This window comes from Eubalaena glacialis, chromosome 4, assembly GCF_028564815.1.
Source record: "Eubalaena glacialis isolate mEubGla1 chromosome 4, mEubGla1.1.hap2.+ XY, whole genome shotgun sequence".
Taxonomy (NCBI): domain Eukaryota; kingdom Metazoa; phylum Chordata; class Mammalia; order Artiodactyla; family Balaenidae; genus Eubalaena; species Eubalaena glacialis.
This window is the reverse complement of record NC_083719.1, coordinates 167,578,440-167,599,633: the sequence shown is the minus strand read 5'-3', so window position 1 is coordinate 167,599,633 and position 21,194 is coordinate 167,578,440. Positions and strand designations below refer to the sequence as shown.

Genomic DNA, 21,194 nt, shown 5'->3' with positions numbered 1-21,194 from the left:
GCCTCAGTTATTCTGCTATTGATTCCTTCTACACTAGAAAACTACACTAGTTTTCATTTCAGTTATTGTATTGTTCATCTCTGTTTGTTTGTTTTTTAATTTTTCTAGGTTTTTGTTAAACATTTCTTGCATTTTCTTGATCTTTGCCTCCATTCTTTTTCCTAGGTCCTGGATCATCTTCACTATCATTATTCTGAATTCTTTTTCTGGCAGGTTGCCTATCTCCACTTCATTTAGTTGTTTTTCTGGGGTTTTATCTTGTTCCTTCATCTGGTACATAGCCCTCTGCCTTTTCATCTTGTCTATCTTTCTGTGAATGTGGTTTTTGTTCCACTGGCTGCAGGACTGTAGTTCTTCTTGCTTGTGCTGTCTGCCCTCTGGGGGATGATGCTATCTAAGAGGCTTGAGCAAGTTTCCTGATGGGAGGGACTGGTGGTGGGTACAGCTGGGTGTTGCTCTGGTGGGCAGAGCTCAGTAAAACTTTAATCTGCTTGTCTGCTGATGGGTGGGGCTGGGTTCCCTCCCTGTTGGTTGTTTGGCCTGAGGCAACCCAACACTGGAGCCTACCCAGCTCTTTGGTGGGGCTAATGGCAGACTCTGGGAGGGCTCACACCAAGGAGTATTTCCCAGAACTTCTGCTGCCAGTGTCCTTGTCCTCACGGTGAGCCATAGCCACCCCCCACCTCTGCAGGAGACCCTCCAACCAGGTAGGTCTGGTTCAGTCTCCCCTGGGGTCACTACTCCTTCCCCTGAGTCCCAGTGAGCACACTACTTTGTGTGTGCCCTCCAAGAGTGGAGTGTTTGTTTCCCCCAGTCCTGCCAGAGTCCTGCAATCAAATCCTGCTAGCCTTGAAAGTCTGATTCTCTAGGAATTCCTCCTCCTGTTGCTGGACCCCCAGGTTGGGAAGCCTGACGTGGGGCTCAGAACCTTCACTCCATTGGGTGGACTTCTATGGTATAAGTGTTCTCCAGTTTGTGAGTCACCCACTCAGCAGTTATGGGATTTCATTTTATTGTGATTGCGCTCCTCCTACCATCTCATTGTGGCTTCTCCTTTGTCTTTGGATGTCTATCTTTTTTGGTGAGTTCCAGTGTCTTCCTGTCGATGACTGTTCAGCAGTTAGTTGTGATTCTGGTGTTCTCGCAAGAGGGAGTGAGAGCACGTCCTTCTACTCCGCCATCTTGGTTCTATCCTGTAGGCTGCTTTTTAAAAATTCCATATACTCAGTATGCTTGATGAGTCCTGCCCTCATCATTATTGTTTGAAAACATTGTCGATCAATGGCCCAGAGTTTCACATTTACAAGAGCTTGTTCTCAAGTGCCTCCTTGCTGCTGAAAGCTCCAGCTTAGACTTTTTTTTTATCCTTAGAATGTATCGCAATAGAAATGTACTGTCAAAGAAAAGTCCCCTAAAACAATTCATTTCTCTATGTGCTTATATCATCATCTTGAAATATATTTAGGTTCCATTTATTTTCAATTTTGATGATTTCTTTTCTTTTTTAAAAATAATATCTAAAACATTTAGATGGTTCCAAAGTCAAAACTCTAAAACCAGTATGGGGAAGTCTCATCAATCTCTATCTCCTCCACCCTGTTCCCTTCCCCCCAAACAATAACTCTTTATGTTAATTTTTGCTTTATCCTTACATTGTTTCCTTTTGAAAATAAACGCACATATATGTACGTGTGCATATATGTATATATGTCTATCTATATATATATCAATGTTTTCATGGTCCCCCCCCCCTTTCTTACAATAAATTGGTATGCTAAAACTGTTCTGCACTAAGAGGTCACCCCATAGCAGCATCCAGAGAGCTTTAGAAACCATTCTCTTTTACAGCTATACACTACTCCATTGCATTTAGAGTATTTCATGTGTAGAGTACTAGTTTATTCAAGAAAACTCCTATTGATGGACATTTGAATGTTTCAAGTCTTTTGTTATTATAAATAATATCACAATGAATTGTATAACAAATATGTCATTTTTTACTTTTGCAAGTTCATTATCAGGCTAATTTCCTACTAGTGAGGTTACTAAGACAAAGTATAAATGCATATGCATTTGGCAAGATATTACAAATTCCCACTTCCCCACCACAGGAACTGTACCATTTTGCATTCTCATCATCAGTGTATGAGTATGCTTGTTTTCCCTACAGCCTCGTCAAGAAAGTATGTTGTCAAACCTTAGAATATTTTTTCCCCTGCACTGATTAATAAGAAATCTTAGTTTGGTTTTAAGTCATATTTAACTTATGAATGTGGTTGAACGTCTTTTAACATTTTAAGAACTATTTGCATTTCTTTCTGGTGAACTATTTATTTTTTTGCCCATTTTTTTCCATCAGGTTTTCTGTCTTTTTTTGGGGGGGAGGTCTTCTTTATATATCAGTGTCATTAACCCTTTGTCTGTAATGTAAATTGCAAATATCTTTTTTTAGTTTGTCACTCATTTTTTTGATTTTTCCTTTAAAAAATAGTCAAATTTATTAATCATCTTTATTACTCTACTGGATTTTGAGCCGTAATTCAAAGTTTTCCAAATTCTTCATCGAAAAGGAAAATTTAGCCTTCATTTTTCTCGTAATATGTGTAGTTTTATTGTTTATAATTAGAGCTCTGCTTCATTTGAAATTTATCCTGGTGTACAACTGAGGAATGGATCTAATTTTGTCTTTTTCCAATTGTCCCACAACCATTTATTAAAAAGTTCATATTTCTCCACTGATTTGAGATGATGCTTTGTATTAAATTTCAACATTCAGTTGTGTCTATTTTTGGATTTTGCATTTTGCTCTATTGCTCTGTTTATTCATGGATTAACTCTTAACACTCTTTTAAATAAGAGGCTTTATTAGGTATTATAAAACTTGGTGTGGCTAGCCACCTGTTCACTGCTCCTCTTTTTCAGGATTTTTTTCTTAATTACTTATTTTTCTAAATAAATTTTATAATTACCTTATCTAACCCCAGAAAAATATCTGAAAATAATTTTATTGGGCTTAAGTTAAACTTATGAATGAATTTAGGAAGAACTGATACATTCATTGTATTGAATGATTATATTCAATAGGAAGAAGGTGTCTTTTCCATTTGTTTAAGTATATACCATATATACATGGTATATATATTTAAGTATATACGTCTTTCAGTAGTGTTTTGTAGTTTTTCTCATATAGATTTTATACAGTTTTAAAGTTTATACCTAGATTGATCCATCCATCTATCCATCCATCCATCCATCCATCCATCCATCCATCCATCCAGGCTGAGTGTGTATGCTCATGTGTGTTACTGACTGCCTCAAGGGCTGAGGCTGCCCCACCACACTGTGTTCCCTAAAGTTCCCTAATGGGTTTCCAAGGTATTTTTTTTCAATTGTTTACAAATTAGAGTCTGTGGTGCTATATCTATTTTACCAGTTGTTCTCAGATTTATTTGCTGAGGTTTCCCCTCTGAGTGAAGCCCTTTCCTTCTGATTTCTGGTTCTTAGGACCACCCTTTTCTTCTTTTGACTCCTTTTCTTGGAGCTACAGTGCAGGTCTTGCTGCTGCTAGTTGTCTGGCATGACCACTCCTTTTCCAGAAGTTCTTGGAGGTACCCTGCTCCTTGGCATCATTGAAGATGCTGTCTGTGGGTTTTTCCTTTTGCTATCCTAGTTGTTCTTTGTATTTTTAAAAGGGATTTGGGAAGATTAAACAAAATACCCACTGCTTCCATCCTGCTCAGATCAGAATTCTACTGAAGAATTTTAAACAAATGAGTTCCATGATGAGATCTGAATTTTGGAGAATTCAGATCTGACTTCCAGAGAAGAATGTATGTGACACAGAAAAGACTGGAGACAGAGAGACCAGGTAGAGTCTAGTGCTTCAGAGAGATAAGTAGGGCTTGAATTAGGCTAGTAGTAGTGGGGCAAGAGGAGAGGACAAAGTAAGAAAGATTTAGGAGGTAAGACTGACAGAACCTAATGACTGACTGATGCGGGGGAATGAGAAGAGAGGGAAGTCAAGAATGGCCATCCCAGCTTTCTAGTTAGTGACTGGCTATGTGGGAGAGGCATCACGGTAGATGAGAGACTGGCAGAGAGAGGAGAGCAGGCACTGATAGGAGGAGTTCAGCTTCAGCAAGTTGATCTGAATGTATGTAGGGCACCTAATTAGAGCTCTCCCATAAATATTTGGATATATCACTTCCACTTCTGAACTTTCAAAACCTCCTGCAGCAAAAGTAAAAAACATCTTTTCCTTGTGTTTGATAATAATGTCAAATATCTTCATTGTAATATTTTTCTTGGAACTTGGCTTCTGTGTTACTACCTTGTTTTGGACCATCCCTTGTGTTTTAAATACTTCCCTCAACATTTCCCATCACTTTGTGACAGGTATACCTCAGCTATGATTTTGTTCTCTTACTTGAATCTGTCTAAAAGCCATTTTTCCCCCACCTCTTGGTTTTAATACTATTTGCGCCATGCTGACTCTGAAATATCTAAGATGAAGCACAAATTCCTTTTGTGAAGATCATTTTTTTTTAAGCTCCCTTACCGTCACCTGACTACCATGCCAGGTACTTAATAATAATATGAAATAATGATGTATTTACAGTAACTAAGATTTATTCAGTACATACCATGTGCTAGGTACTGTGGTAAGTCCTTCACATGCACTGACTCATGACATCTTCACGATCATGTTATGAGAAAGAATTACATTATTCCCATTTTACAGAAGAGGCGATTGAGGCACAGAGAGATTAAGTAATTTGCTCAGATTGAGAGCTGGTAAGTATGTCCTATCCAGACTTCCTGAAAAGACTGGAGGGGGGAGGTGTCTTGGGAATCTGCAGTTTTTGAAAGTAAAGGAGGAGGAGGAGGAGGAGGAGAAGAAAAAGAGGAGGGGAAGGAGGGGGAAAAAGTGCCCCCACGTGATTCTTTTGCATACTAAAATCTGAGACTCACTATACTAAGTATAAACTACCAACCCTAGCTTCCAAAGCATTTCTCATAACCCTCTACCCACTCATATTCTCCGTACTTCTGACTTTAGTTAACAAAGCTACTCAAGTTTCCACCTCACAGAACATTATAGAATGGGACAAAACCACAGGGATGCATCATTTTATTATACAAAGGAGAAAACCCAAATCCAGAGAGAACTAAGGTGATCTATCTAAAGTTAGTAAATGTGCTGGGACCAGAAACTTTGGTCTGCTGACTTCCTAGTCCAGTTCTTTTTCCATTGTAAATGCCTAAAAGACTTCCCATATTATAAAATATGAAGGGATATTGACCATCAGGGGCTAGATTAATTTATTTCACTTGGTTAAAGACATCAAGAATACCAATGTGAACACTATTCTATATTTGGATGCAGAGTGTCCAAAAGTTTTAAATTGGTAGAAAACAATTTAAAACAACTCACACTGCTTAATTTAACAGGAATGATCTGTTCAAAGCCAGATGGTTCACAATATATTGATGGCAGGTCACTTTAATGAGACTCATCTCCGGTTTCTGTTCAGTCATCAGAACTCTCCCAGAGATACAGAATTAGGTCTATATCAGCAGACAATAGGGCTTTCTTCTTTTAGACACTGGTGAAATTCAGGTGCTGTAAATATAATTTTTCCCTGACTGAAATAACTGTCTTGTAGTCAGCACCTTCTTTCATTCACTCTCTCATCACTACTACCTTTTTCTCTTTTGTCTGAAAAGAAGTATCCCCAACAGTTTTCCAAGGGAACCATTTGTCTGTGCCCCAATCCCTCCCCCAGCTCTCTACATAACCTTGCTTTATTAATATTATTTTCCTTTGCTCTTCAATATTTTCCTCTTTAAGAACTCTTTCCCCCAAGCCTCTCCTAATAGAAAAAAATCTTTTATCACTCCACTGCTAAAAAACCTTTGATGACTCCTTACTGCTTAGAGAGTAAAGTCTAAATTTTTCAGCATGAGAGTCAAGCCCTTCATCTTCTAGTGTCAATATGCTCATCCAGTATCGTTCAGTCTCAGGTCTCCTCCCTACTATTTCTGATGCCATTCAACTCTTCTGTCTCTCCTTTTATCTCCCCACAGCTCTGTGGAAAATGATCCCTTTGCCTGAATTTCCACCCAGTTCCTGTCTGATGAAGTCTTATTCATCCTTTAAAATTCAGCTCAAATGTCACTACCTCCTCTGGATAACACTCTAGTAATATCACTCTGCTCCAAAAGAATAACTCTTATACTACACGGTATTTTGATTACACCTGTCTACCTTCCCAATAGAATGTAATCTCATTCTTTAATTCATTTAAGCATTTATTGAGATACTGTGACATGCCAGGCCCTGTGCTAAACCCCAAGGATGTAGAATTGAATATCTTAGAAACACTCTGATCTCAAGAAAATATTTTGTACTAGAAAAACAAAGTCTTAAGCTTTGATATAATGTTTAGAAGGCATATAGTCTCTGAATATAGAAAGTGGTATTTATTTATGTAAATTGATCGTAATAGCAAGACATGAAAAAGAAGATAGAACACTTGCAATATACTTAAAAAGTGGTAAAATAATACATTCTCAGTTCAAAGATCTAGTTTCCTTTTCTAGTTCTGGAATTGTTAATCCCTAAAAAACATAATAAAATTCAATCTACCATCCAACTATGAAGAAATCTGTCCGTTTTTGACTACATAATCTTTTCCTAGGGGAAAAACCTTGACAGTATGCACAATAACTTCTCCCCTTCCAATCTGGAAGGAAAAGACTTTTGAACCCACCATTTTTGAAGATTATACATGCAAAGTACTAGCCTTCCTCTGAAGAACATTCAGTGTTCTTCCATACTTGCACATGCAAGTGCATTCTCCAGTTAGCTATCTTCCGAGATAAAAATGGGCAGCAAAAGCGTATTTCATTTCAGTAACCTTGAGATATGTATAAAGTCTAAGAATACTGCATATACATTTTGGTAAGAAGCTGTAATGAGTTTTAAATACCTTAAAACCATATGCATTTTCACAGGGGATTTTCATAAGAAGACCTTCTAAACTCAGTAGTCCTAGGTTATGGAATTTTTTTATACCTGCCTTATTCCTCAACAGTAAAATAAAAGGTTTATTGTTCTGGTTTGTCAAACTTGACCACTTTGGGATTAAGGGTACAATATTAACTATGTAGCTGTGAACAAGTTTACATTTCTCAGAAAAACCTTAAGTACCCTTTCAATAAAACACACCAAACATCTATCCTCTTGTGTGGAATAACTATCACTGTCTTATTAGAAGGTGACATTTAAGTTTACCATCAGCCATCACCTGACCTATTTGTATTCAGATGTATTCTAACAAGTTTTCAAGAAGAGCAACCACAGATACCTGGCAGTACACTAAAAAGCCAAAGCATTAGATTCTTATTTCCAGTGTAAAACGGTGTCAGTTGTGTACATTACACTGTGCTTAGAAAGTTATTCACAACACAGGGCTCTCTTTGGTAGCATATTCTGTAGAAAGAACTACTTCACGATGACAGTTTGTGGGAGAAAATGAGTCTCTCCTTAAACTCACTTATTTTTCTTCACTAATAGTTCTGGTTTCTCTTTTAAAATAGCCAAAGGTTTCAACCAGTTGAGTTGCTGCCACCTTCGTATTAAACTTTAATAAGCTAAGCTTTTTAAGCCACATAAAAATTTCATCAAGTGCTTCTCAACCTTAGGAAAAACGGAAGGAGGAACAAAGGTCAGAATACCACTCTGCTACAGCAGCGTCTGGAGTAGAATGCTTAGGAAGTCTGCGTGCAGTCAGCCGCAAAACCAGTTCCCGTTTGTGGCCTGCGCCAGATGGTGACTATGCTGAGTCCTTCATCACACACAGGCCCCATGGTGGGTGCTAATTAAAGCAGTACCGTCAAAGAGCAGGCTCCTGGGACAAACCATTTGCTTTTTTCAAAAGTCCTTGAGATGCGCTACATTCAAACGAATATTTTAGGGTTTTCTTGTCAAGAACACCCTTTTAGAGCTACTCTTGATCATTTTACTTTCAGTCTTTCATGATGGCAATATATTTAAAAAACACCTTTAACTTATTTAAAAAAGGAGTATAGCATGCTACTTAGTTATATGAAGTTAATAACAGAAGGAACAGATAAGAGTTGAAAGAGGTGACTTGTTGCTGGGAAACAAGAATTAGAAGGAGGAGGGGCTTCCCTGGTGGCGCAGTGGTTGAGAATCTACCTGCCAATGCAGGGGACACGGGTTCGAGCCCCGGTCTAGGAAGATCCCACATGCCGCGGAGCAACTAGGCCCGTGAGCCACAATTACTAAGCCTGCGCGTCTGGAGCCTGTGCTCCGCAACAAGAGAGGCCGCGATAATGAGAGGCCCGCGCACCGCGATGAAGATGAAGAGTGGCCCCCGCTTGCCGCAACTAGAGAAAGCCCTCACACAGAAACGAAGACCCAACACAGCCATAAATAAATAAATTAATTAAAAAAAAGAAAAAGAAAAAAAAGGAGGAAAAGATTGGGCAAGGAATCAAGCTTTGTGGTTTTGACAAAGGTGCAATACTGGACAGACATAAGCAAAAAAAGGAACCTCAACCTAAACCTCACACTTTACACAAAAATTAATTCAAAATGGATCATGGACTTAAATGTAAAACTTTTTGAAAAAAATTAGAAAATCTTTGGTATCTAAGGCTAGTCAAAGAGTTTTTTTTAAGACTTGCCAGCAAAAGCACAATTTATAAAAGTAAAAATTGATAAATTAAGCTTCATCGAAATTAAAAATTTTGCCTTCAAAAGACCCTGGAAGAAACTGGGAGAAAATATTTGCAAACCACAGTTCTGACAAAAGACTTGTATTCAGAATGTATGAAGAACTCTCAAAACTCAACAGTAAAAAACAAACCCAGTAGAAAATGGGTAAAAGACATGAATAAACATTTCACTGAAGAGGATATACAGGTGGCATTTAGCACGTGAAAGATGTTCAACATCAGTAGTCATTGGAGAAATGCAAATTAAAATCACAAAAGAGATATTACTATACACCTATCAGAATGGCTAAAATGAAAAATAGTGACAACACCAAATGCTGTCAAGGATGCAGAGGAACTGTATCAGGGATATATTTCTACTGGGAATGTAAAATAGTACAGCTGCTTGGGAAAACAGTATGGCAGTTTCTTATAAAATTAAATATGTGCTTATCATAATAACTCAAAAATTGCACTCTTGAACATTTATGCCAAGGAAATGAAAACTCATGTTCACACAAAAACCTGCACGTGAATGTTCATAGTCACTTTATTTATAATAGCCAAAACTGGAAACAACTTGGTTAACCAAGTTATAGTACATCCAAGCCATAGAATACTACTCAGCAATAAAAAGGAATAAACTATTGATACATGTAACAATTTGGAAGGATCTCAAGGGAATTACGTTAGATGAAGAAATCCAAACTCTAGAAGTTAAATAATATGTGATTCCATTTATATAGCATTCTTGAAGTGACAAAACTACAGAGTGGGGAACAGACTAGTGTAGTCAGGGGTTAGGCAGGGGTGTAGGAGAGAGGTGGCTGTGGCTATAAGAGAATTTGCACAAGGGATCCTCGTGATAATGGGTCTGTATCTTGACTGTGGAGGTGGTCACCTGAAACTGCACAGAACTATACACACACCAGCACAAGTTTAACTGGAGAAATCTGAATAAGATCAGTGGATTGTATCAATGCTGATATCCTGGTTGTGATATTTACTATAGTTATGCAAGATTTTACCGCTGGGAGAAAATGGGTGAAGGGTATTTGGGATCTCTCTGTATTATTTCTCATAAACGTATGTGAAATTACACCTATCTCAAAATAAAAAACTAACAAATGTAAAGGACTGGTATTCCTGACAAAAATGCATATAACCTGGATCTAATCATGAAGGAATATCAGACATCAGACAAGCTCAAATCCAAAACAACTGGCCTGTACTCTTCAATAATGTCAATATCATGAAACAGATTAAAAGAGACGTGACAACTGAACACAACATACAATTTGATTGGATCAATCCAGGGTTTTCTTTGCTATAAAGGACATTATTAAGATAATTTCACAAAACTTAGAAAAGGTCTATAGATCAGATAATGATATTAATGTTAATTTCATTATTTTGATAATCATACACTGTGGTTATATAAGAGAATGTTCTTGCTTTTAGAAAGTACACAATGAAGTATTTAAGGGTAAAGGGGCATCTTATCTCAAACTTACTCTCAAATGGTTAAAAAGGAAATATGGTAAAATGTTAACAGTTGGAGAATATGGGCAAATACTTTATATTACTCTTGCAACTTTCTGTAAGTCTGAAATTATAAATAATAAAAATTATCATGATAAAAATTTTAAAGATGTACAGGATGCTGCACAGAGGCTGGCACACAAATGTTCAATAAATTATAGTTTTCAGATATTTTATACATATTTTCAGATGCAGAAACAAGTTGAGCAGCTAAAAAAACTGTGCAAGAGGGACAAGGGCAAACTGGTGGTAAGGTCAGGCTTTGAACTCCACACCAAAGTCTGTGCTCTTTTCACTAGAATGAGGAAGGATGAAAATTTCACCCCCCCCCCACCACTGGGACTTAGATGTACTCTGAGGAAAGGATGGTGTTATATAAAAATTGTCTTCAAACCACTCTCCAAGCAATTTACTTCTTAGTGTCCTAGAAAAGCATAGGACTGGTAATGGGACCTAATACCTCAAACCTGGCTCCAGGGTAGATATTCTATATATAGCACATCAAACAAACTAAGTAATAAACTCACAGAAAACCATCTGCAAGCCCTTTACTACAGGGCAGTATATTGTCTTTTCTGTGTCTTTATTCATTCATCTGAAATCCACTGCGCTGGTCAGTGGAATTTCTAGGATGACTATCTAGATATATCTCTTCTATTGGTCCTTCCCCACCTCATCACTGCCCCATGGCTAAGCTTAAATAGGACAGATAATTTATTTTTAATTTATTTTTTCTGAATGGATAATACATAGTTCAAAATTCACATGGGAAAAAAATTTCACATGGAACAAAAATATATATAGTGAAAAGTCTCCCTCCCCCACCCTTCCAACTCCCCTGCCACTGACAACAAATGTTACCAGCTTAAAAATGCAACTTTGTAATATTTCTTCAAATTACCAGAATTAGCTAGATCACACTATGATATTAAGCTAACCATTTACCTGGAATATTCCAAGTGATCACTGTAAATTTAATAATTTCTCCATTTAGGTATTTCAAATATCCTTAAAATACTTGTGTAGATATGTTTTCGACATATTAAAATGACTGAGGGTTACCACTTTTTTTAATGAAAAAATATTCATATTATGTATGATTACAACAGATGTCTATGAATTATGGCCAGTAAGCATCAATCAATATAGAGTACTGGTAGCTCACCTGGTTCCTGTCCCGGGCATTTGTGTACCTGATCTTCTGAATGAAGTAGAATATAAGCCATGCTGAAGAAATAATCATCAAAACAATAAAGGATATTGACACGAAGACTAGAGAGCCACGGCTGAAGTTCTTTGGCGGCATTCGAGTTCCAACCGCTATTGTCATTTGTACAGAGATGTTTTTCTCCAGGTAACTCAAAATATCTTTACCCCTCAATTCTGTAATCATGACAGCAATAATATCTCCAGTGCCTGTAATGTAAAATAAATATATATACTCAAGTGACATTTAAAATTTATAGAACATCAAATATATAAAAATGCTACTTAGCAAAACTACAGTAATTTTTGCTAATGGCAAGGGTTTGCAGATTCAACTTTTCAAATGAAATGAAGTTGCAGTCGGGTATGCTGGCACCAAGTGGGAACAGAAACTTGTTGTGTACTACTTAAGACTTAAACGCACTTGAAGCATAAAATGATTGCAGTGTTAAGAACCATATTATCTTATCTTACAACTATATTTAAAAAACAGATTATTAAATCAGCCAAATGTAACAAAAGACGGTACACAGCATTGTATCATACACCAATAGAAATGTGATAAAATCATGGCAGGTTTTCACTGTAAAACTTTTTCCATCTTAAAATGTTCTTTCGAGAGTCCCAACTCATAAAAAGGTGAAAAACATTTATAGTACAAAAATTGGTACTTTTTACATTAATCTTTCTTACAAATGTTTATGGAGCACCTATTGTGTGTAGAACTAGCACAGGAATAGAAAGAAGCAGAAGTACAGGATATACAGTTTTATAATTTCACTGACTTAGGACACAAATCTGATAATAGAGTTCCAACAGCAAAATGCCAAATGGTGGTATCTTTAATCAATAACAGTTGAAACTAACTTTGATCCTATGTGTAGGTCGGACTGGAGGAAGGTTTCTTTTTCATTTATCCCAGAACTCTTGTAGAAATCAAACCCTTCCTGAGAAATGTCCAAACTTCAAAGCTCTGGACTAGTCTGGCATCAAAATACTTGTAGCTTCTAACAGCCGTCCAGAGGTTCCGCTACAGCCACTATTTAAGTTACTTATAAGGATGTTTGTAAGTTGCTCTCCTAGTCGTCCAGTTCTTTCAATTACATAAGCAGTAATACGGTAAAGGCAAGTGACTCTCTCTCCTATGCACAGCATGAAATTTCTATCCCTTTCCTTCTCCAGAAAGGGAATAATTTCCCACCTTCTTTTAAGCAAAAAGAGAAGCCTTTCTACCACCAATCCAGCTGTCAGTGATCATCCTTTCATAAGGTGAATCTGCCTGAGGCAACATGCAACTTTTACAATAGGCCTTCCTTCTTCAAAGAGCCCCGAGACTGTGGGGGGTCAAAGGAAGGAGAACAGACATTTTATTTTGGGAAAGAGAAAATAATAACCACTTACTTAAATTTGAATAAAGTTTGTGCATATAAATGTAAACCACCAAAACAAAATCAAAACCCCCCAAACTTGCCCTTTTGAAGGCTTCAGTGACTACTATTACTAAATATTTAGTTTCTGTCTCATTTATCATATTTAACTAAAAGGACTATCCTTGTACAATGTGCAGTCAAAAGACCATATACAACTGAAAAGAAATTTAATAATAAAAAGTTTTATGAAAAGTTTAACCCAATGGAACATATACCTTTGTATAACCTCATTCAAAACTGTGCCAGTCATTTCATCAGAATTTATCAGCAGTTTATCAGAATACTGATTAAAAATCCAAAAACAGAAAGAAAACTGCAAAATTAAAGCAAGCAACAAAGTTAACATCTAATTATCTTTCTGAAGTAAGAGTTCTGATCAGTAAGTCAGAAAAAAAATCATAAAACGATGCTAAACCATTTAAAATTTCCATTTAGAAACCTTAAGTGCTTTTAAAATGTTGTTCAACAGGCAATGATCTGCAGTATAAGATACCAGGTATGGCTATAAAGTAACTGAGACGGATCCCACAAACAACACATGACAATCAGTCTCATTGCTTTATAATCACACCAGGTACAAATGGTTTTAGAAATCAGTTCTGAGGCTCCCTCTTGAAGACTCAAGCTGGAAAAGGAGCTGGGAAAGCTGCACAGGTAGCCAAGGGAAGCAATCCATGTAATTTCATTCATTCAAACAACACTAAATGAGCACCACCTAATTTCAATTGGAAAGCTGTTTGGGAGAAGAAGCATTTAATTATTTCAACCATCCCTTCAACAGTAGTTATTGAGCATATCCTATCATCAAGGCTCCTTAATGTTCACTTTGCAAAGAGAGTGGAAAATTACCTGCTGTGAAATAGTAGAAAAGATACATATTGGTCTCTGTCCCTGGCTCCCGGGACAAAGCTCCTAAAACCCTTGCAATTTCCTAAGTGATAGCACTAGGAGCATCTTTTGTTCTAATATTAGGTCTCTGACCTTGGTTCCTGACACAAAAACCCTTGGAATTCCCTGGGTGATGGGAGTGTCTTTTGTTCTAATGAGGTGAATCTTGGTGGGCTCCTGGATAGCTGCAGGATGGGGGCAGGTCACCAGAGAGACCAAGCCATGATGAGAAAGAAGCTTGGACCTTCTTTCAGCCCCACCCCCCAATCCTCTGGGGAGGGAGAGGGACTAGAGACTTGAAGCCTGCATAAAAATGCCAAAGTATGGAGGTCAGAGGGTGTCCACGTTGGTGAACACATGGAGGTGGTGAGAGGATGGCATGCCAGAGAGCCCCTTCTCACACACCTTGCCCTATGTATGTTTTCACCTGTATTCTTTATTATATCCTTTATAATGAATCAGTAAATGTAAGTTTTCCCCTGAGTTCTGTGAGCCATTCTAACAAATTTTTGGACCGGAGGAGGGGGTTGTGGGAACCTCAACTTACAGCTGGTGGGTCAGAAGTACTGGTGACAACGTGGGACTTGCAACTGGCTTCTGAAGCAGTGGCGTGGGGGGTGGGATGTCTTGTGGGACTGAGCCCTTAACTTGTGGGATCTGATGCTAACCCCAGGCAGATAGTGTCAGAATCAAATTGAATTACAGGACACCCAGCTAGTGTTGCTGAAAATTGCTTGGTATAGGGAAAACCCCACAAACATTTGGTGACCAAAGTGTCAGAAGTGAAGTTTTCTGTGTGAGTAGTAAAAGAGACACACACAGGAGTGCTTTTTCCTTTACACCTGCTCTTGATTACATGAAAACTGCATCTGCTCTCAAAGGGCAAAGGACAATTTTAAAGGGACTAGAGAGAGGAGCCAAACACAGGTGGTCTCATAATGTTACTACAATGGAGGAGACTGGGAAGAGTGACAGGAAAGGAGACTAAAACACTGCTGGTCAAACAAAGTGAAAAATAATTACAGCAGATCATCAGAATACCAGCAAAGGCATTAGTCTCAACCATTTTAGGTCGTAAATCCCTTAGAGAATCTGATGGTAGGGCACCCCCTTCTAATTTCAGGAGAGGTTCACAGACTTCCTCATTCCCCACCCATAAAGGTGATTTGGGCTCAAAGACCTTAATTTAAGGATTGCCTCAGACACTTGACTTTTAAAGACCGTGAAGCCTTGGCCCAGCTTCTGGGGTGGGGTGGGGTGGGGGGAGGATATTAATGCCAGAGAATATGTAAGCTCAGGATAAAATTAGGGTTAGACCAAGTAGTGACTGATAAAGAGTTAAGAACTAGTTAGACTGTAACGATGTGAACATTCAAGGAAAGATGACAAATATTTGGAACATTCATCCCCACTCTCACATCTGAAGCCCTTGGCAAACAATGCTAATAAATCATGAATATGGCCTCAGAATCCCATGCATTTCAACATGCCCAGCAGCCAGGATTAATTTGCCAGAGATGTCAATTAAGTAAAAACCTAGTTGTGATACCTGATTTCACCTACTTTATTGAAAACTTTCTCCACTGTTATTCTTTAATGTGAATCTGTTTCCTCTGCTTGAGTATGGCTACTTTAATAAACAATTCTATTCTTTCTTCTTCTATTTTGAGAATTTTCAAGCCTACCGTATAGTTTCAATACTATATGAACACTCATGCACTTTTTTATTTAGATCTGTCAACTGGTAACACTTCACCTTTTCTGTGTGTATTTATTTTTGCTGAACCAATTGAGAGTAAGTTGCAAACATCATGACATTTTCTTCTTAAATACTTCAGCATTATCTCCTAAGAACAAGGACACAGTTCATTTATCATACTCAAGAAACTGAACTCTGATATGACATTTTTCTGCAACATACTGTCCACATTCAAAATACTTCTGACTGATTCTAATAATGACTCTCAGAACTGTTTAGGTTAGTTGAGTACCCAGTACCTAATCAGGCCTTGTGGGCACTGTGCTTAGTTGTCTCTTCTTGTTAGTCTCTTCTGATCTAAAACAGGTTCCTCAGTCCCTTTTGGTCATTCACAACATTAACCTTTTTGATGAGTCCAGGCAATATGTTTAAAAAATGTCCCTCAACCTGGATTTGTCTGATTGTTTCCTCATGATTAGATCTCCAAAGTAAACATTTTTGGTAGGAATGCTACACAGGTGACGTTATGTCCTTCTAGCGTGCTACATCAGGAAGCATATGTCGGGTTTTACCTTTATTGATGAAGGCGAATTTTATCACTTGGCTAATAATAAGCTTTCATTCAATGCTCTGAGCACCCACTAATGCCCACCTGAATCAGTTACTACAATAGTGTTTGCAAGATGGTGATTTTTCTAACACTATGATTTCTTCTACATTTTGTAAAGTGGTTCTGTACTCAATATTCTTCTACTTATCTTTTTTTCCTACTAAACAAACAGAACTTCTGGGTTGGCAATTTTCTGTAAAAAAGAGTCCCCCTCGCCGCAACACCTAGCACTTCTATTTTTTAATGGGAAAAAAGGGTAAGTGGAAAAATATGGTAATGCTGCTATAATCCTGACTACAAAATCAATTTTCAGGGGCCAAAAGTGAACCTCAGAATTAACCTCCTTTGGGCTCTGAAGTCAGAATGTCTAAGTTCAAATTCCAGCATGATACTTAACCTCTCTGAACTTCAGTTTCTTCTTTCAAAAAATGATATTACCTGCAGGCTTCATGGCCGATGCTCAGTAAATGCTACAGTTTACTGAGCTTATTCTACTTGTATTATTATTACTCATGGAAAGCAGAGGAAGGCATTCTTTGGAGGAAACCACAAAGCCCCCACCACAACATTTTGGAACTCCTATTCTCTCTAATTTCTCCCACCACCTTGGGAAACACTCAGGTATCTGCTGACCAACACAATCCTCCTGGCTTCCAAGAGGATTTGAGCTTCAGCTCAGGGAGTCCCCGCAGTTGGGAAGTATCAGAAATCACCAGCCTCTCCCCTCAACTGTCTTCGTCACCCCGCTCCTGAGAATGACTCTCAGGGCAAGCCCAATTCAGCCGGGCAGCTGATACTTTAACTCTAGAAAGGCAGATACAGGAAAAGAGCAAATGAACTGTTTGAGGCACTAGGCCACAAGTGGAGAAAGTGCTTTTACTATAAGCTCTTTCACTTTTGTACTATAAGCTTACCTGCAAAATCCCATTTAGCAGAGGTTTTATGCCTTAATAGATGAACTTGTTTGTTAAGCTCAAATCAGCTGCCAATGTTTTAAGGAATTTTAAAGCTCTTAAATAATTTTAGGAAATTTCCCATAAAAAATAGCTCAGGGGAACGCTGCATTCCCACATTAAGTGTCTGCAATGATACTTTTATAACTTCTGATAGTGGCATCAGTTATTCCTATAGAATTCAATGACCTCTTTATATGTAAAGCAGAACACCATATATTGTAAGTGAAAGAGATTAAAATTTCTTTAAAGGTCTAGAATGGCTGCTGCTGAAGGAACAGGTAGGTGTAGGTCAGGGATTTTTTGTACTAACCTACCAGTCACATTGCACAGACTGGCTGAGCCCTGTGTGCTTGTGTCTCAATGGATCCGCTCACTTATGATCTGAGGGCTTCTCTTAACTCTCACTTCCACTGACTTAAGTCCTTCTCAGATGTTACTCTACAATACTTTCACTTCTTCAAACGTAGTATTCACTTGTCTCTTCACTGACCCCTTAAAGAATTCAAGGGAGAAAAAAAGATGTTACATTCTTTTATGAAATGAATACAGCAGTAATTCTGATCAATGTGGATGACAGGTTATATCAATTATAGATCTCCTGCTGAGATTTGTCAGTGGTTTTTCTAAAACACATCTGTCATGTCATTCCTCTGTTCAAAGACTTTCATGTGTCCCTTCTATCAACTAAATAAAATTCAAACTCCTTGACATTCAGGGCATTTTGGGAGGCAAATGGACCTAAAGGTAACTGACAGTCATGTGATGGTAGACACTTCTTAACCAAATGAAGCTGTCAAAGTGACTGAAATAGTGGCTCGTGATCTAAGTAGAATGCAAGTGTGAAGTGTGGAGGGGATAAGTGGGAGAAAACAGAGAGAGAGCCCAAGGAACAGGAAGCTTCAACAAACCCAAATGACAGGAGAGGGAGAGAAAGAGAAGCAATAGTCGGAGAACAGGACACTGGAGTTGAGACTCCAGAGATATAAAAATTCCAGGAGATAATGAGGCCTAGGTTCCTGGTGAGGTGGAATGGTCAAAGGATCTGAGTTAAGAATTTTAGGTTTGGGTGTTCACTCTCCACAAGGATTCTGAAGTTGGCCAGGATGATGGCAGGACCATGTGTGGGTAAGTCAGCAGGAGTCAAGGCCTCTGAGAAGTGACAGGCAGCGAAGTGAATGACTGTGATAAAGGAGGGACACAGGGTGTGGAGCAAGAGAATGAAAGGTGAAGTTTCGTCATTGTGGAAGTGCACTGGTGTGAAAGCAGCTGTACTGATTCAAGAAAATGCCAGCACCATGCGTATACAGCTGATGCCCACAAGGTTCACAACACTGACTAACTTGAAATTGTGCTGAAGTTTGAATCTAAACTCCTGCCCCGAGGCTGACATACAGGAGCTCCATGTGTGAGCCACCGAGCGATTCCAGAGTTGCTTGATAATTCCTGATGATCCTCAACTGTAGTTTGTCCTCAAAAAGAACAAGGGTCTACTGAATCCTTGTTCTTTTATTCCTTGAGTAGGAAGTTCTTCAACCTCACACAAGCGGAGCAAAGGCTCAATGCCCAGCACTCAAATGTCAGTTTCTTTTCTTCTTATACTATCTCCTGCCTATATGCGCTCATCAGGTAATCTCTACATCATAAAAAAGAAAAGATGGCAGGAGCAAAGACCAGCATGGAAAAGAAAGCCACTTTCTTCCTTCATGTAGAGAGGCAGAAAGGTAGGAAAGTAATTAGGAAGACATCACCAGACACTAAGAGAGTCATCAAATCTTTTAGTTAGAAGAGTTCTTAGGGGTCATCTTCAACATAATACAGGAACACCCTATAAATTACTGACTCTTTTAGGTAACTGGTTCTATCCATGGGTAGTTTTAAGTATTAGAAAGGTCTTTTTTATAACTAAAATCTTGATTCCTAAACGCCCATTCATGGCTCTTGGTTCTCTTCTCTGGAGAAGCACCACTGAATAAACTGTATTTCACTTACTGATGGTGTAAAATACCATCAACTGTAAGGTGCATCGTCACTGTATCCTGTCAATAAACTGTAAGATGCCATCAAATACAAGAAACACCTTCTAGAATCAATGAAAATTCCTCTTCTACACAACAGTCCTTCTGATAGTTAAAGACATCTTCCCTGGGGCTCCACCTCAGTCTTTTCTCCATACTAATTATTCACAAAGTCCCAAATTATTCTTTTTTAAAAAAGATTTTTTAAAGAATCTAACATTTACAAGTTAGAAATATCATATAAAAACCTTTCCCACCACCTTGGGAAACAAACCATTCAAGAGTAAGTTACTGGCATGATGCCACATCACCCCCAAATATTTAGTGTGTATTCTACAAACAAAAAACTATTTATAAACAGAGTACAACCATCAAAATCAGGAAATTAACAGTTACGTTACTAATCTAAGAGTCTATTCAATTTACTCAATTTCCCAATAATGTCCTCTAGAGCGGCCCAGATGAGAGCCATGCATTGCATTTAACTGTCATGTCTCATTAGTCTCCATCAGTCTGGAATAGTCTCTCAGACTTTGCTTGATGTTCACGATCTTGACACTTTTGAAGTCTACAGCCTAGTTATTTTCTAGAATGTCCCTCATTCTGGATTTATCTGGTGTTTCCTTGTGGCTAGACTCAGGTCATATACCTCTGGCAGTAACATCACAGAAGTGATGCTGTGCTCTTTTCAGTGAATACTCTCAGGTGGCACAGTTTTGATATATCCCATTACTGGTGACGTTCACTTTGATCATTTCGTAAAATAGATGTCCTCCAGGCATTTCCACTGTGAAGTTACTCTTTTTCCCCTAGTAATTATTAAATATTCTGTAGGGAGGTATTTCGTGACCAGGTAAGTATTCCATTCCTCATCAAACTTTCAATTTATTTTACTTTTTAGATCAGTATGAAGTCACAGTTACTATTTTTTTTTTACTTAATCGTCTAAAATACTATCATTATTCATTTTGATGCTCAAATTCCAAACTGTGTTTGATAAAACACGTTTATAGACTTTTTCCATCCTGTTCTTTTTTTGGACATCATTTTTCAATGTCTTTTTCAATCCTTTCAACAAAGAATGAATACTTCCAATATCAAGAGGAGTATGAGACTAATGTCTTCCTTCATCTGAATATTATGTTCACAGGGATACAGGCCAAGCCTTCAATATATTTTTTTAGCAGCCATGGCACATGTTAGCATATGCTGAGCTTACATGATTGATGGTTCCCAGCTGTCCTCCATTTGAACTGTTACTTAAGCCACGTCTCCACAAAACCTTCTTACTAACTTTTTTTTAACCCATTTGCAGGCTGACCTAATGAATACTTTCTTTTTGTTGTTATATGTTCCAAGATCCACCTAGTTTTGTGTCATTTTCAAGTTAAGATACTTATATTTATGTTTTCTTACAAGTTTTTTTCAATTTAAGAAAATTTTATTGAAGTATAGTTGATTTACAATGTTGTGTTAATTTCTTCTGTATAGCAAAGTGATTCAGCTATATGTACACATATTCTTTTTCATATTCTTTTCCATTATGGTTTATCACAGGATACTGAATATAGTTCCCTGTGCTATACAGTAGTAGGACCTTGTTGTTTATCCATCCTATATATAATAGTTTGCATCTACTAATCCCAAACTCCCAATCCTTCCCTCCTCCATACCCCCTCCCCCTTGGCAACCACAAGTCTGTTCTCTGTCTCTGTTTCGTAGATATGTTCATTTGTGACATATTTTAGATTACACATGTAAGTGATATCATATGGTATTTGTCTTTCGCTTTCTGACTTACTTCCCTTAGTATGTTAATCTCTAGATCCGTCACTGTTGCTATAAATGGTGTTATTTCATTCTTTTTTATGGCCAAGTAATATTCCATTGTATATATATACCACATCTTCTTTATCCATTCATCTGTTGATGGAAATTTAGGTTGTTTCCATGTCTTGGCTATTGTGAATAGTGCTGCTATGAACATAGGGGTGCATGTATCTTTTTGAATTATAGTTTTGTCTTTATATATGCCCAGGAGTGGGGTTGCTGGATCATATGGCAACTCTGTTTTTAGTTTTTTGAGGAACCTCCATACTGTTT

At 37.8% G+C, this 21,194-nt stretch overlaps 1 protein-coding gene across 2 annotated transcripts in view; it reads right to left on the bottom strand.

Moving 5' to 3' along the window:
• Positions 1-21,194, bottom strand: part of RNF130 (ring finger protein 130) — a 100,007-nt gene that overhangs the window by 40,109 nt on the left and 38,704 nt on the right. For both annotated transcript variants that reach the window (XM_061188547.1, XM_061188546.1), the window contains exon 3: positions 11,453-11,703. In XM_061188547.1, coding sequence (XP_061044530.1) covers positions 11,453-11,703 — 251 coding nt within the window. The remainder of the gene's footprint in view (positions 1-11,452; positions 11,704-21,194) is intronic.